The sequence below is a fragment of the Exophiala dermatitidis genome, assembly GCF_000230625.1.
Source record: "Exophiala dermatitidis NIH/UT8656 unplaced genomic scaffold supercont1.4, whole genome shotgun sequence".
Taxonomy (NCBI): domain Eukaryota; kingdom Fungi; phylum Ascomycota; class Eurotiomycetes; order Chaetothyriales; family Herpotrichiellaceae; genus Exophiala; species Exophiala dermatitidis.
In genome coordinates, this window is record NW_008751649.1 from 1987738 (window position 1) to 2001164 (window position 13427).

Genomic DNA, 13427 nt, shown 5'->3' on the forward strand with positions numbered 1-13427 from the left:
GAAGTTCGAATCTACGCGTATTGCGGCTCTCCGCAAATCGGACCCGCCGATTGGTCGCGCACTTCACCGCAAAGCTTTCTGCCCGCGAGGCATGTTGTACATTGACATTGCATTGACTCACTGATTCCCGTTACAACTCCAGCAGCAACAGCGGAAGATCGGCGACAAGCTCAGGGGCAGTTTGAGAGAGGAGCTCTGAAGGCGACTACTATTGTTGCCCTCTCAGATTTCACAGGACACAACTCTGAACTATCACGACTGCTCAGTTCCGTGGTGTGGTCACACGATAACGGCCCCGGTAGACGAACAAGCTTCCCCGGGACAAGACAGTACATTTGCAAGAGAGGGAACGCACCCGGCTGCTGAGAGTCTAGTACCCGTGTCAGGCCTGCCTTGGGAATACTGGAGTGGAACGGGCGAAGAAGTGGTTACTCCTCTGCTGTGCCGACGTGGGAGTCATACGCCGATACAGCATTTGGAACAAGACCCCGGCTGCTCTCTACCAAACCACCACCACCGCAGCAGACTAGATACTGAGCAAGCTTGACTCGGTCTCAGTCTAACTGGTCAGTGGACTCAGTCGACAATTTGCAACCCTCAGCCGCTTCTCTGGAATATACTGTATCAGTCTCTTATCGTCCACCATGGCTTCTTCCGCCATGGCTCCGAGTCGGTCCTTCATCCGCACCTGTATCCGGCACTACTCTGCGCCCGTGGACTCGTCCATCCCGGCATCCAAGACAAAATACATCCCTAATTCAGGGACATATCCAAAAGGATTCAAAGTCAGCGGGACGCACGTGGGCGTGAAGCCAGCCAACAAAACCCAACCCGACCTGGCGTTCATCGTGTCGGACCGACCTGCCGTCGGGGCTGCCGTGTTCACGACCAACAAGTTCCAAGCGGCGCCTGTGCAAGTAAGCCGAGCTGTCCTTGAAAAGCGAGAGGGCAAAGACGTTCGAGCCATCATCGTCAACTCGGGTTGCGCCAACGCCGTCACTGGAGCTGGGGGCCTTGAAGACGCCAAAGCCATGGCCGAGACAGCGACGGCGGAAATACAAAAGCACTCCTCACAGCAAACAAATGCCACTACCTCGTCCGCGGGCCAAGTCCCCAACAGCCTCGTCATGTCGACTGGCGTGATCGGCCAACGCCTCCCAATCTCCAAGATCCTGTCCAAAATCCCAACTGCCTACGCCAACCTCGACAATTCCCACACCGCATGGCTGACCGCCGCCAAAGCCATTTGCACGACCGACACGTTTCCCAAACTCCTGTCCACCACTTTCACTCTTCCATCCCCACGACACAAAGGGATCGAATACCGACTTGCAGGAATGACCAAGGGCGCCGGCATGATCCATCCAAACATGGCCACTTTGCTAGGAATCATGTGCACCGACGCGCCCATTGACGCCAAAGCACTGAAATCGCTACTCACCACCGCCGTCAACCAGTCGTTCAACTGTATATCTGTTGACGGCGACACGTCGACCAACGACACCGTGGCGATTTTGGCCAATGGAGCGGCAGCGGCCGAGGCGAAAGCCGAGGCCATCACACCCATCTCCTCAGATTCATCTGAAGACTACCTCGCCATGTCCCACATCCTCACGACCTTCTCGCAGAAACTCGCGCAACTCGTCGTGCGCGACGGCGAAGGCGCGACCAAATTCGTCGAAGTGGCCGTGCGCCACGCCCCGACGCATGCCGACGCGCGCGCCATCGCCTCGACCATCGCACGTTCTCCACTCGTCAAGACCGCCCTGTACGGCAAAGACGCCAACTGGGGCCGCATCCTCTGTGCAATCGGGTATACGCCCGATCTGACTCCTGGCGCCGTGATTCCGTCCAAAACGAACGTCAGCTTCGTGCCTGCGGAAAACAGCAAAGCAAAATCCGAAGGAGTCTTGAAGTTGCTCGTTAATGGCGAACCGGAACAAGTTGACGAGGCGCGTGCCGCGCGCTTGTTGGAGGACGAGGATCTTGTGATCGAAGTCGATCTGGGTACGGGTGAGGAGGAGGCCAAGTATTGGTTTTGCGATTTTAGTCATGAGTATGTGACTATTAATGGGGATTATAGAACTTAAGAATATATAGAAACCCAGAGAAGAACAAAACAGATTTGTATGGTTGATATAGTCTACGTCTTAACTCTCTCATACATCCTAGTGCTCCATACTGCTGACCCGATACTACAAAGGTAGTGTGCGCTGGCTTCGGCTGGGAAGAGAAATCCTGTCGAGCGTGATTCTGAGGAGATGAACCATAGGGACGAAAAAGAGCCGTTTGGTTTTCTTATGTGGTTGTCCTCTGTAAGCCCAGTGAGTACATAGACTACGACTTGACGAGATGGTAACAGAGTTGCAGTGTGAGGACCAAAGCACATCCTCACGTCTAGACATACGCCTATTCACCTTTTCAAGTTGAGCAAGCAATGAACGACAGATGGACTTGACTTCTTGAATTTCTGCTCCTGCTATTTGGGTCCTCGCCTGCCCGTTAAAAGTACAGTGCAGTACAGTAAGTACCCAACAACATAGCTACTGTACACAAAGTTATTCAATCACCTTCATATCTGTGTCACTCCACACCAAAAGGGCGACACTCCCCCATGCTATGCAGAAAAACGGCACACTTTTTTAGTTCAATGACATAGCCCTCCTGTCATCAATAAGGTTATTGCTCTATATTGCCCCTTATTCACCATCTCAGGCTCAAGCTCAAGCAATTAAACCCTTGAGGTTACCGCCAAAATCGCCCTCTTTGGCAGCGATTTCAAAGTAGCCGTAGATGATGGTGACGGCCAACAAGATACCAGTACCACTTCCAAGTGCTCCAAGCATATCACTGGCAACAGAGAGAGCTCCAATACAGGCACCACCAAAAGCCGCAGCAGTAGGAATGACCCGCTTCAACTCCTTGTACATGCTCTGCTCACGATGACCAGCCATGACAAGACCCTGTTCCTTGAGTTGTTTCGCAACGTCCCGTGGGGCAGAACCGGACACCTCGATCCAGGTCTTGGAAAAGACGGCGCATGTCACAATAATGAAGGTAATGTAGATGACCGTATGGATGGGGTCGACAAGCGCGTCGCGGAAGCTGAGTGGGGGTGACATGTAGTAAGCAATGCCACCAGATGCATAAAGCTGAGACGATCCTTCTCTTGGTTCCCATGTTCCAAGCATCTTGACCAGAAGATTGTCCGAAAATCGAGTGTAAAGCATCTGACTGATCATGAAGATGTTGGACGCAAGAGCGGATTGCAGCATGATGGGCATGTTCGAGGTGTAGAAGAGGCGCACGGGGTAAGAGCCGCGCATGCCACGTTGACGGGAGGACTTGACCGGAATCTCGACGCGGAAGCCTTGCAGGTAGATGACTGCGGCGAAGACTGCCAAAGTCGCGAGCAGGTTCATGATGTTGGGCAAGTGTTGTCGGTAGAAGGCTTCTTGCAGGGCACGGGTCTTGTCTGGCCAAGTGACGAGGAGGTGGAAGAGCGCAATGACTGCACCCTCAAACTCCTTGCCACGCCCAGTATCGATCGTCGTCGGGGAGAATGCCTTCCAGATGATGGACTCGCAGATATTTGTAGCGATGAAGAGAGAGATACCAGATCCCAACCCATAGCCCTTTTGCAGCAACTCATCGAGCAGGATAACCACCAGACCAGCAATGACCAGCTGGACAATCAGAAGCAGACAGATACCGGCACCAAGGTCGCTTGGCTGGCCGTAGAGACCAGTGAGGACGAAAACGCAGGCTTGGCCGAAAGAAAGAATGATGGCAAACAGCTTTTGCGCAGTTTGGTATAGTTCGCGATCAGACTTGAGGTCAAGGTTGACATCGATAAGGTGAGTACCGGCCAGAAGCTAGAACGATCCCATCAGCTTCCAAACGCGTCGATATGGATGTTGTCCCGCCGTACCTGGAAAACCATTCCCGAAGAGATAATGGGCGTTGTTCCCAACTCCATCAACGTGCCCCTGTTACTGGCCAACATCATACGCAGCCAGTAGATCGGATCGGACGTGTCAGACGAGACGATGCCATACAGAGGCATCTGGCTCATGACCAAAAAGATGAGTAGTGTGCACTATCAAGGTGGTCAGTCGTGTGCTCCAGTCGCGCGCGTCTCGTGCGCTCGTGTGTTGGCTTACTCCTGTCCACATCAACTTCTGGTTAAATGGAACCTTGGACTCAGGTGCTGCCACCTCCGGCAGGAGGGGCGTAAAGGGTTTGATGAGATCGAGGAAACGGACTTTGTGTTCGTTAGCATTTTGGGACCCTGGCAAACATTGGGAGGGAGGGGTTCACGCACGACCACTCATGGTTGCTACAATGGCTGCCCGCGAGACAACAGGTCAAATAACCCTGGGATTGAGAGAGTGGTCAGGGAGGTCGGTAGAAGGAGAGAAGAGAGGGGGGAACGGCCTGCTCAAAAAGCAGATGAAGAAGAACAAGCTGGCAGTGGAAGAGAAGTGTCCTTGTCCCCTGAAAGCTATGGACTTGTGTCTGGAGCACGTAGCATTTCGGTGCCCGTGAGGACACTGTGACAACTGCGCAGTCTGCCAAGAGCCATGACGGCCCTCAGGGCCAGATCAGGGGTCGACGTGGCGCCGCTTTACACGGGCTTCTGTTCTAGGCAGGTCAAGCGATGACCCCTGACCAGGCTGAGTTCCCCTTTCCCCTTACCATCGCAGAGACACACGCATGCTCAGAATCATTATTGCCGTCATTTACTGCATTGCCTCCAACTTGTACGTTGTAGACTCCTAATACATACTGCAATAATCTCCAAAAAGAGTGGTGGGCCTAAAATACAACAGCGGACCGTGACGCTCAATTTGTGGAGGCACCGTACTTGCCACCGAACACTGATCTTACACCTTCCTCCACGACTTCTGCATCAGATTGCTGTATGTGCTTCAGGCACGAGCTGCATGCCTTGGTACCCATGTTGCGGGGGTAAGTCTGTCGTCGGACTTGGAGGAGCTCATGCCAGGTATACAGACCGTCCCATCCTGAGCCGATCTCTGTTTAGTCCTCCGCAGGCACCATAGTCGCCTTCTCCTTGGACGACAACTCCGTGAAGGCTGGCCGGTAGGATTGTGGCAGGCGAACGGTTCTCGGCTGAAGAATGGAAACCATGGCTGCCCTATCGCTCGATAGCCACGCTATATTTCTCTTGGATCGCTCTTCCCCCTTCACCCATCTCATAAGCTGAGCCCACAAGTCAGGGATTTCAATATCCCTGGGCTCAGCCAACGAGCGAAGTGGTGCCATTGTTGTGATCTGGGCGATGGCGTGATCCTGCTTGGACAACATCTCCTCTTTCTCCTCGTGCGATAGGTTTGAGAACGCTGAATGTTAGGATTTTGACAGGCAAACAGGTTCTCAGCTGAAGAAAGGAACATGAGCTGCCGTGCCGCTCGGTGACTATCCTATGTTTCCCGTGCTTTGGCATCAACATCGTCTCCTTCCTTCACCCATCTCAAAAGCTGGGCCCACAAGTCAGGAATCTCGATATCCCTGGGCTCAGCCCATGAGCGAAGTGGGGCCATGGTGGTGACACGCCCGATCACCTTGTCTTCCGCAGCTATCATAGCCGCTCTTTCCTCTGACGACAGATCCGCGAATGCTGGCCGGTAAGCGATCTCCAAAGGCTCAACCAACAGCTCGTGCTGGAATCGTTGTCGCAAGGCGTCAACCTGCGCTTGGTACCAGTCACGCTGCGCACCTAGTTCAGAAACTCCTGCGAGCTCTTCTGTGAGCCAGCCTTTCATGTCATCTAACCCCTGTTCCGCGACTTCTTTTGCGGTGTGGTATCGGGCCAGTTGGTGGTGAAGAGCTGAATTGATGTCGGAGGCCGTCTTGAGATTTTGCTCATGGTGCTCACGAATAACCGTAGCACTGTCCCCGAAGGCCTGCGTCTCACATTGTGCTCGCCATGCCTCTAAGTCCTCCTCGGTTTCCGTAAGACGCTGCCTCAGCTGCCCGCTCTCGCGCTGCTCCTCATCAAGCTTGTCGCTGACCTCGAAGTTTAGGGCATCTAGGCGAACGGTGTCCTCCTGGAGTTTGCTTGCTCGTTCTTCCAGTGCCTCAACTTCCTTACGGTGAGATTGCCGCAACTTTAGATTTGCACCTTCGAGTTCAGAAATTCGGGCGGCCATTCCCTCTAGCTCTGCGGCCAAACGCTGCTCGTGGTAGACAGAAGATTCAAGAAGCTCTTTCAGGCCAGGGATCTCGTTCACGTCTTCTCTCATGTTGACAATTCCGGGGATCGTCTGCATCCAGTTATCCAGCTTGTCTTTCCAGATATTGAAAGTGGATGAGAGTCTGGCTGCTTTGTCCGCTAGCAGCTCATTCTTCTCGCGGAGTTCGGATAGCTCTTTTTCCCGTTTATTAGCCGCTGAGTGCAACTCTTCGTTTGTGTCGGCGGATGCAGCCAGTCTTGTCTGCGATATTTCGAAGGCTTGACGAAGGTCACGAAGCTCGTCCGGCTTCACTGTGTAGGAGTTCACCTGTTCCTGCTCCCAAGGAGGATCCTCAAGCCATTTCGTTGTAACATCAGCGACCAGATATTCGACTCGAACCTCCAGTTCCCGAACACGAGCCTCAGCCGCGTCTTTTTCGCTAACAAGGTGGTTGACTTGCTGCTGTTGCCCGTTAAGCGCCTCTGCAGCATGTTCCAATCTAGCGCGCAGCTCCATAACCTCGGTCTCGTGCAGTTTGTTATTCGAAGTGGCCACCGCGTCCATGTGTGCCAAATATTGGACCATGTTCTCTCTCTCGGTCATAGCGGCATTAGCAGTGGCGCACGAGTTCTGGGCTTGTCGATATTGATTTCGTGCTTCCTGGAGGGCTTGGTCACGCTGGGCAATGAGCTGCTCAGGGCCGGATTGAATACTGTCGCGCCACAAATGCAACTGATGAACAGCCGCTGCCGTTCTCTGTTTCTCTTCGGTGAGTTGACTGCCTTTTTCCATGAGCTCTTTCTGCATGATCTGCAACTGTTCAGCAGTTGCATCTTGCTCAGCCTCGTACATAGCACGCTCCCTCTGCAGCGCCTGTAGTTCTTTGTGCAGTGTGGCTACTTCATCTTCCCTCTCGAGCAGTTGAAGACGAAGACTCTTGCTGAGCAACTCTTGATAGCTTAAATGGGCTTGAAGCTGTTCTGGCTCCGCGAGATGCTCATAATCCTGCACGTTTTTCTCAACTGCGAGGCAGCTGGATGTTCTCCGGGAAGATGTGGTGCAGTCGGGCGAGGTGGGACGGGGAGAATCTGATAGCTTCGGTGAGACTGCTCCATTGCTGCGTTCGACTTCAGAGGAGTGGACAATATCGAAGAATTGTTGTGGAGTTTCCCGAAATTTCGGCACTTCAGCAGATGTGAAAGGCGTTAATGTGCTGAAGCTTCCGTCAAAGTCCGAGGCCTTCACTGAAGACGGGGTTTCGGCGGTAGTGGGGGTTCTCTCAGAGTGTTCCGCCACAACGTCTAGCCCGAGAGTTGGAATAGTATGACTCTGTGGTGGCTGTTCGAGCAAAAGCGCGTCCGAACCCCTATCCTTATTAAGGATGATGCAAGCGGCTTCTGAGGGCCATACCATTCTTTTATTAACTGTGGCAACCCAGTCCCGTCTGCGCTGCTGCTCGCAAGCACTGGTGAAGGACTCGCTTGGAATTGAACCTTCTGCGACTGCAACGTCCACGGTCAATCTTGCACCATCATTTTCAGTTGATCCCAACAGTCGTCCAGCGTCCGCTGGTCCGGAGGATTTTGTAAGTATGCTTTCTTGTTGTTGGCAAGTCGATTCGAGTTTGTCTGGCTCTCACGGTGCCACAGGAATGCTATCGAAACTTGAGGATCTTGCTCTTATTGTTTGCAAAGCCCGCCTGGCCGACAACGGCCGATCTTGACCACCTAGTTGAAAGAGGGCCGCCTCCCACAGCTGTCGGCAAAGCTGCGATGTCTCGATGGGTGCCGACGCAGTCAACGTCGTCCCCGCGGCTAGCTCTGTGGTGAGCTTGCATGTGGCAGTCGCTCCCTTTGTGATAAAATGCATTCTCAGGGGGATAGGGTAGCGCCTGTCAGCAGAGTCTGCGTGCTGAGAGTCCGTGATGCCAACATCATGGCTAGTAGTATGCGGGATCTTGAGCTGAGCTATCTGTTAGAACTAGGTGCTATGGTGATTGCAATCGTGTCTTACCTCGTCCTGGCCCTTGACCAACTTGTTGAGGAAAGTCTTGAAGCCCATATTCAAATTTGTTATCAAAGCGCGTTGTAAGGTGCAGTTGGAAGTGGACTGTTCCTCCTGGTCCCAGCAGGGGATTCTTGAAGTTGGAGATGACGGGAGAATGAGAGACAACCCGCAGATTAGTATGTATATATCAACAGCGACATTCACTTCCTCTGCCTCAACGCGAGCCTTGGCTACCACTGCCTGAACGCTGGCATTCACATCTTGGTTGTCAGGGCAGTTTCGCCAAGGCGTGCTCAACTTCACAGTCACCATAATCCCCGTTTAGAGCTCGATAAGACAAGGCGACTGGTATTCACGGTCGGTGCCATACAGTTAGCAGTCCGCATCTTCACTTTTGACAGGATGAGTTGTACTAGGAGGGCCCGTTGCACGCAGAAGGCAGATGCGGCGTCGATCATCTTTGGAGGCAGCAGGACAGTGAAGAGAGTCTTTATCCTACGGCTCCGGAGGAAAAGACCAAGCACGAGAACCAGATAGAGCCCAGTGCTGGAGATACAGCACAGGGGGGATGGTCCATCATCAGCATCCATGGGGATTATGCTCCGCAACGGACCGGTCTTGACCAGGCTGCTGCGGATACTCCATCACCCCATGATACAGTACCACGGTGGTCCACCGTCGTCAAGTTAAGTTGGATATTTTTGCTCAGTATGCTGACACAGCAGTCGACTGTTCGAAAGGACGAGCGTGGATGAGATGAACGAAGCGAGAGGGACACAATAGTCCTGAGCAATCCGCCTCGAGCGATGGAAGCCAAGAGCAGCGTAAGACGTTGCGGTCAGTTACCAGCGACGTGAACCAGCACGATGAGATCCTATCCGGCTCTGTCGTCCGCATCTGGAAATGTGCGCCCAGCTGTGCCCACTAAGATATGCTCACCTGGATGAGGGGTGCGCAACCCCATCCTGGTTATTGACGCGGGGTTGTCTAGAATCGTTGGCCTTGAACGAAGAAAAAGCTGGCCTTCGGGGCCCCAATATATACATCACAGCTCATGTTTGTCAACTGTACAGTTGCAACAAGTGGCCAGTTGATTGTCAGCAGACAAAGTGTTCATGAAGGAAGGTCAGGAGAAGCAAGCCCGAATCGGAATCAGGTTAGCAAACGACGCTGCTCTAAGGAGGCGAAGCCCCTTGATTATGCTCGGGCTCAGCCTGATGGGCAAACCCAATGATCCCCCCCAACGAGAAGCGGCATGATATATGCGCAAGGCAGGGCTAGTGAGCGCCCCCTTTACCCCTTTTCCCAGGACCCTCCACCGACAATTTCGACCACAGCCTGACCAGACTGCGCCCACCATATGGAGAATTGTGTGCAAGGCTTATTTCAACTACTAGTAGGTAGCCAATATGACTCCCACAGCTGCGGCTGTGGCTTGCAGGACCGGCGCAGCAGGCGACGTGCTGCGGCTGCTATATTCGGTTTCGGGGAAATGTCATAGTGCTCATAAGTGAGACGGTGACTTCGTACCCTTCGCAGGCCGCTCGCCGGGGCGTTGTTGAATGCTATACACAGCATTGTGCCCACGATGGCATCAGCATCAGACGTTATCACGTACGTTGGTGTGCCGCTGGCGGTGCTGGGTGTCCTTCCCATTCTGTACACCTTCATGCTTGCGATCGTGACCAAGCGACGAATTTGCGCCTCGCTCATCCAGCATGGCCACCGACCCATGGGCGCCGGCCATCCTCAGAACGGCTTCACGATCCGCAGTTCTCCCATGACGAATTTGATCGAGGTGGAGCTGCCCAAATATACAATAGCACCACTTGAGCGGAATGACCCCGACTATTGGAAAACCACGATGGAAGGTCAATGTGAAGAAGAAGAACACCACAGATTGCTCGAGCGAGCCGAAAGCACCTTGAGCATGGCTGAGGAAGGTCGAGTACAGGGGTTCCTTCGCGGCGGTAGTTGGCGGGCATTCCACTGGAAAAGATTGATAGTGGGACGCAAATTATACAGAATACAGTATGAAGACGAGTTGCGCGAACCCCCTGCGGAGGTTGATTTTTCGGAACTTGTGCATTTCCTTCTTGACTGGGGCGCCATTCCCGATACAATGGGATGGGAGAAGCTGAAATCGGGTGGACTGTGGACGCCCGCAGGGACCATTCTCCTCAAAAAGCCAGACGGCGATATCACTGAGCCGCGGAAACACGTTGACTGGATCCTGAGAACGAGTATGCCCGATGAGAGCGACGGAATACTCAGCCTGACAGTCAAATGGACCCGTGACATGACATCTGTCGGGGAGTCTAGAGGAGCTGCAAGTCTTCCGCCCGGCTGGGGCCGCCTGACTCAACCGCCGTTGTTAGAAGTGAGCGAAAAGAAAAAGGAAGAAGAGCAAGACTTGCCGTCAAGGATTGAGCAGATGAAAGACTCGAACAAGTACAGCATGGATAGCTCTAGCTTCCGTTTCCGCGCTGAAGACAACCGGATCCAGCGTCTTTTCTGGGAACAGAAGAACGTCGAAACAGGCTCGGTCAGTGAACCCTTCCGAACGTTCGAGCAGTCCACCGCCGGACTTTGGTTTACTTGTGCGGCATCCGCCATCCTCTCACGCAAACAGTCCAGCGGAGGACTGTGGGCTTTCGACATCCCTACAGATATCCAAACATTTGTGCGGAGAGACTCGATACCCTGCGGTGTTATGGTGATTCTGGGCTTGATGGACGAGGGAGAGGCACCCGAATGGTCGAGTGAGAGCGAAACTGCCACTCGCAATGCTATGCAGCTCATTTCCCAACGGCAACTTCAGCGATTCCAGGCTCAACAAGCGGCCACGAGGCTGGAAGCTACCATGCCACCCGAACAAGCCAAGATTCACAAGATGAATCGACTCGCTGAAGAACGCCGAGCTGCCCTTGACGATATGATGGCCTCAGCGGCCGCGAGACAGGAGAGGGACGAACGCAGGGCGCAGGACGCAATCGCCAGTCCGAGGATGAGTACAAAGGCCGTCGCGGAGGCATGTCTGGCATGGCTTATTGAACAGGGACTGATCGGTAGGGAGTGGACGCTGGATCAACTCGCTGAGGCGGTCTTGTATCTGATGGTGGTAGATCAGAGTCAGAGCGAAGAGGGCGAGGCCCGAAAGGTTGTCAAAGTCCTGGATGAGTGGATGTCCTGGGCCGCGGTGGGAGGGATGAAAAAGACGCAGGTCAATGTCTTGTATGACAATAAGCTGGCTTTCTGCTACGCCGCCGCCCTCGTTGCAGTGGTCAATGAGTCGGTGAACTCGGCTAGTGGGCGAAGCAAAGCCGGCGCCGATATGCTGGATTGTTTGAGGTTATGGAGGAAAGTCAGGCTAGGATGAGTCCATGATCAGATGGTGGATGGGTCCCGCACAGCTTAGACATGCCATCGGGGTAACTAAGCAGCATGCCTAAACACCTGCTAAGGTACCTAGGTACTTACGTACTAGGTAGGTACTAGGGCGCAGTCCTGTAATGGACAATGTATGAACATAGGTAGCTGGTGGTTGTCAGCATCTCCAGCGCCCTTCCGCCTAGACAACTCCCTAGACAGCTACCCAGAAATTCTTACTTAGCCCAGCCTACCTAGGCAACTGCCTTAGCTGCCCAGGAAGGCACCTTGGGGTCTGCATTTGATTTCTAGGCACCTCCCCAGCGCAGCCTAAGTAGCCAAATCCGAAGGCGCTCTCAGCAGCCCCTAGCCTATCGTCACGCCGACTCTATACAATCCAAGTGTTCACGCAGTGAACACACGGCCAACAACAAGACAAGACACTCTTGAGCAAGTTTTTCTTCTCCAAACCCAGGCACAAGGCCTAGAGGATGATGAAAAAAAGAGTGACTGTGATAGTATCTTGTATGTTTCAATTTGAAATGGCCTTTGATTTTTTTCATATGTATTGGCCTTTGCTTCTTTTATTTGTATTGGCTTTTGTTTTTCTTTTCTTTTCTTTTCTTTTCTTTTCTTTTCTTTTCTTTTCTTTTTTTTGTTTTTTTGTATTTTTTTGTATTTTTTTGTTTTTTCTTTTTTTTTTTGCTTTGGCCTTTGATTTGATTATTTGCATTGGCAATAAATTTGTAGCGCTTGTAGATTTGCATTGCTGCAATCTGCAGTGGTAGCAAGTTTGCTGAGGCCATAGATTGTCAAGGCCTATACTGATAGATGCAGTAGGTTGAGAAGGGTTGTAGATTGAAAAGGGTTGTAGATTGAAGAGGGTTGTAGATTGAAGAGGGTTGTAGATTGAAGAGGGTTGTAGATTGAGAATGTAGAATAAGGATATAGAGGTAGATTGGATATTGTAGATTGAGATTGGAGTTTGAGGACGTAGCCTGTAGATTGAGGTTGAAGATTGAGGTTGTAGATTGAGGTTGTAGATTGAGGTTGTAGATTGAGGTTGAAGATTGAGGGTGTAGATTGAGGGTGTAGATTGAGGGTGTAGATTGAGGGTGTAGATTGAGGGTGTAGATTGAGGGTGTAGATTGTATATTGAGATTTCAGGCTTCGTTGGCCTCCTTTGTGTTGGTGGTGCTTTGCAATGAAGCACTGCAGCGGCATAGTATGCATTTTGCAATACTATGGAGTGGTGGTAGCATTGTGGCAGATGATTGAAAAGTTGTTTGGAGATGGTATGTTGTAGTTTGTTTTGAGATTGGTGGTTGGAGATGGTTATTTGAGATTGGTTGTGAGATGATTGTTGAGATGTTGGTTTGAAATGGTATGTTGTAGATTGTAAAAAGATGTTGTTTGAGATCATGTGTTCCAAGAAAACCAGCGATTGACAGCAGCGATTGACAGCATTGAAGGACAGCGGCGAATAACAGCATTGAGTGACAGCAGAGAGAATAACAGCAATAGATAACGGTAGATGTTGACAGCAGCAACGGATGGTAAACCTCATCAGATTGTGGTAGACTTGGTAGATTGTGGTAGATTGCTCAATGTGGTGGTTCCCAAGCACCAAGAGAGTGATTGTTGGATCATCTGAAGATCAGAGAGTAGATTGCATCGAATGATGGTTCCCAAGCATCAACGAGCGAGTGTTTGAATGAATGATAGAGAGTAGATCTCAAGACTCGATTGACGGTTCCCAAGCGTCAACGAGTGTGTTTAGAGTTTGAAGAGTGACTGGAGAGTCTGATGTGTTTGTAGATAGCATCGAATGATGTTTCCCAAGCACCACCG

The 13427-nt window shown here is 52.1% G+C and overlaps 5 protein-coding genes across 5 annotated transcripts; 2 read left to right on the forward strand and 3 right to left on the reverse strand.

Annotated features, from left to right (window-relative positions):
• The first annotated feature begins 23 nt into the window (after positions 1 to 23).
• On the forward strand, positions 24 to 2543 carry HMPREF1120_05035 (arginine biosynthesis ArgJ, mitochondrial). Its single transcript, XM_009159192.1, has one exon. It carries the CDS (start codon positions 645 to 647, stop codon positions 2088 to 2090), a length of 1446 nt encoding a protein of 481 aa, XP_009157440.1. The 5' UTR covers positions 24 to 644; the 3' UTR covers positions 2091 to 2543.
• HMPREF1120_05036 (protein transporter SEC61 subunit alpha) lies at positions 2450 to 4610 on the reverse strand. The gene is made up of 4 exons (XM_009159193.1): positions 4325 to 4610; positions 4164 to 4264; positions 3932 to 4099; positions 2450 to 3875 (listed from the first exon to the last, which is right to left on the reverse strand). Exons 1-4 carry the CDS (start codon positions 4332 to 4334, stop codon positions 2724 to 2726), a joined length of 1431 nt encoding a protein of 476 aa, XP_009157441.1. The 5' UTR covers positions 4335 to 4610; the 3' UTR covers positions 2450 to 2723.
• An 837-nt stretch (positions 4611 to 5447) lies between these two features.
• HMPREF1120_05037 (uncharacterized protein) lies at positions 5448 to 7613 on the reverse strand (the record flags this gene model as incomplete). The annotated part of the gene is made up of 1 exon (XM_009159194.1): positions 5448 to 7613. The coding sequence occupies one exon, from the start codon at positions 7611 to 7613 to the stop codon at positions 5448 to 5450; it is 2166 nt and encodes a 721-aa protein (XP_009157442.1).
• Positions 7614 to 7835: 222 nt separating this feature from the next.
• HMPREF1120_05038 (uncharacterized protein) lies at positions 7836 to 8261 on the reverse strand (the record flags this gene model as incomplete). The annotated part of the gene is made up of 2 exons (XM_009159195.1): positions 7836 to 8162; positions 8214 to 8261. The coding sequence occupies 2 exons, from the start codon at positions 8259 to 8261 to the stop codon at positions 7836 to 7838; spliced, it is 375 nt and encodes a 124-aa protein (XP_009157443.1).
• A 963-nt stretch (positions 8262 to 9224) lies between these two features.
• Positions 9225 to 12038, forward strand: HMPREF1120_05039 (uncharacterized protein). The gene has a single exon (XM_009159196.1). The coding sequence runs from the start codon at positions 9796 to 9798 to the stop codon at positions 11584 to 11586; it is 1791 nt and encodes a 596-aa protein (XP_009157444.1). The 5' UTR covers positions 9225 to 9795; the 3' UTR covers positions 11587 to 12038.
• The last annotated feature ends 1389 nt before the right edge of the window (positions 12039 to 13427 follow it).

What these genes read in the sequence shown, in the direction of transcription:
- HMPREF1120_05036 (XM_009159193.1), bottom strand. An exon ending in AGAAGTTGATGTGGACAGGA is followed by an intron (nt 4,100 to 4,163) that starts GTAAGCCAACAC and finishes CCACCTTGATAG; the next exon opens with TGCACACTACTCATCTTTTT. An exon ending in CTTCGGGAATGGTTTTCCAG is followed by an intron (nt 3,876 to 3,931) that starts GTACGGCGGGAC and finishes GGATCGTTCTAG; the next exon opens with CTTCTGGCCGGTACTCACCT.
- HMPREF1120_05035 (XM_009159192.1), top strand. Translation starts at nt 645, where the DNA reads ATGGCTTCTTCCGCCATGGCTCCGAGTCGGTCCTTCATCCGCACCTGT.
- HMPREF1120_05039 (XM_009159196.1), top strand. Translation starts at nt 9,796, where the DNA reads ATGGCATCAGCATCAGACGTTATCACGTACGTTGGTGTGCCGCTGGCG.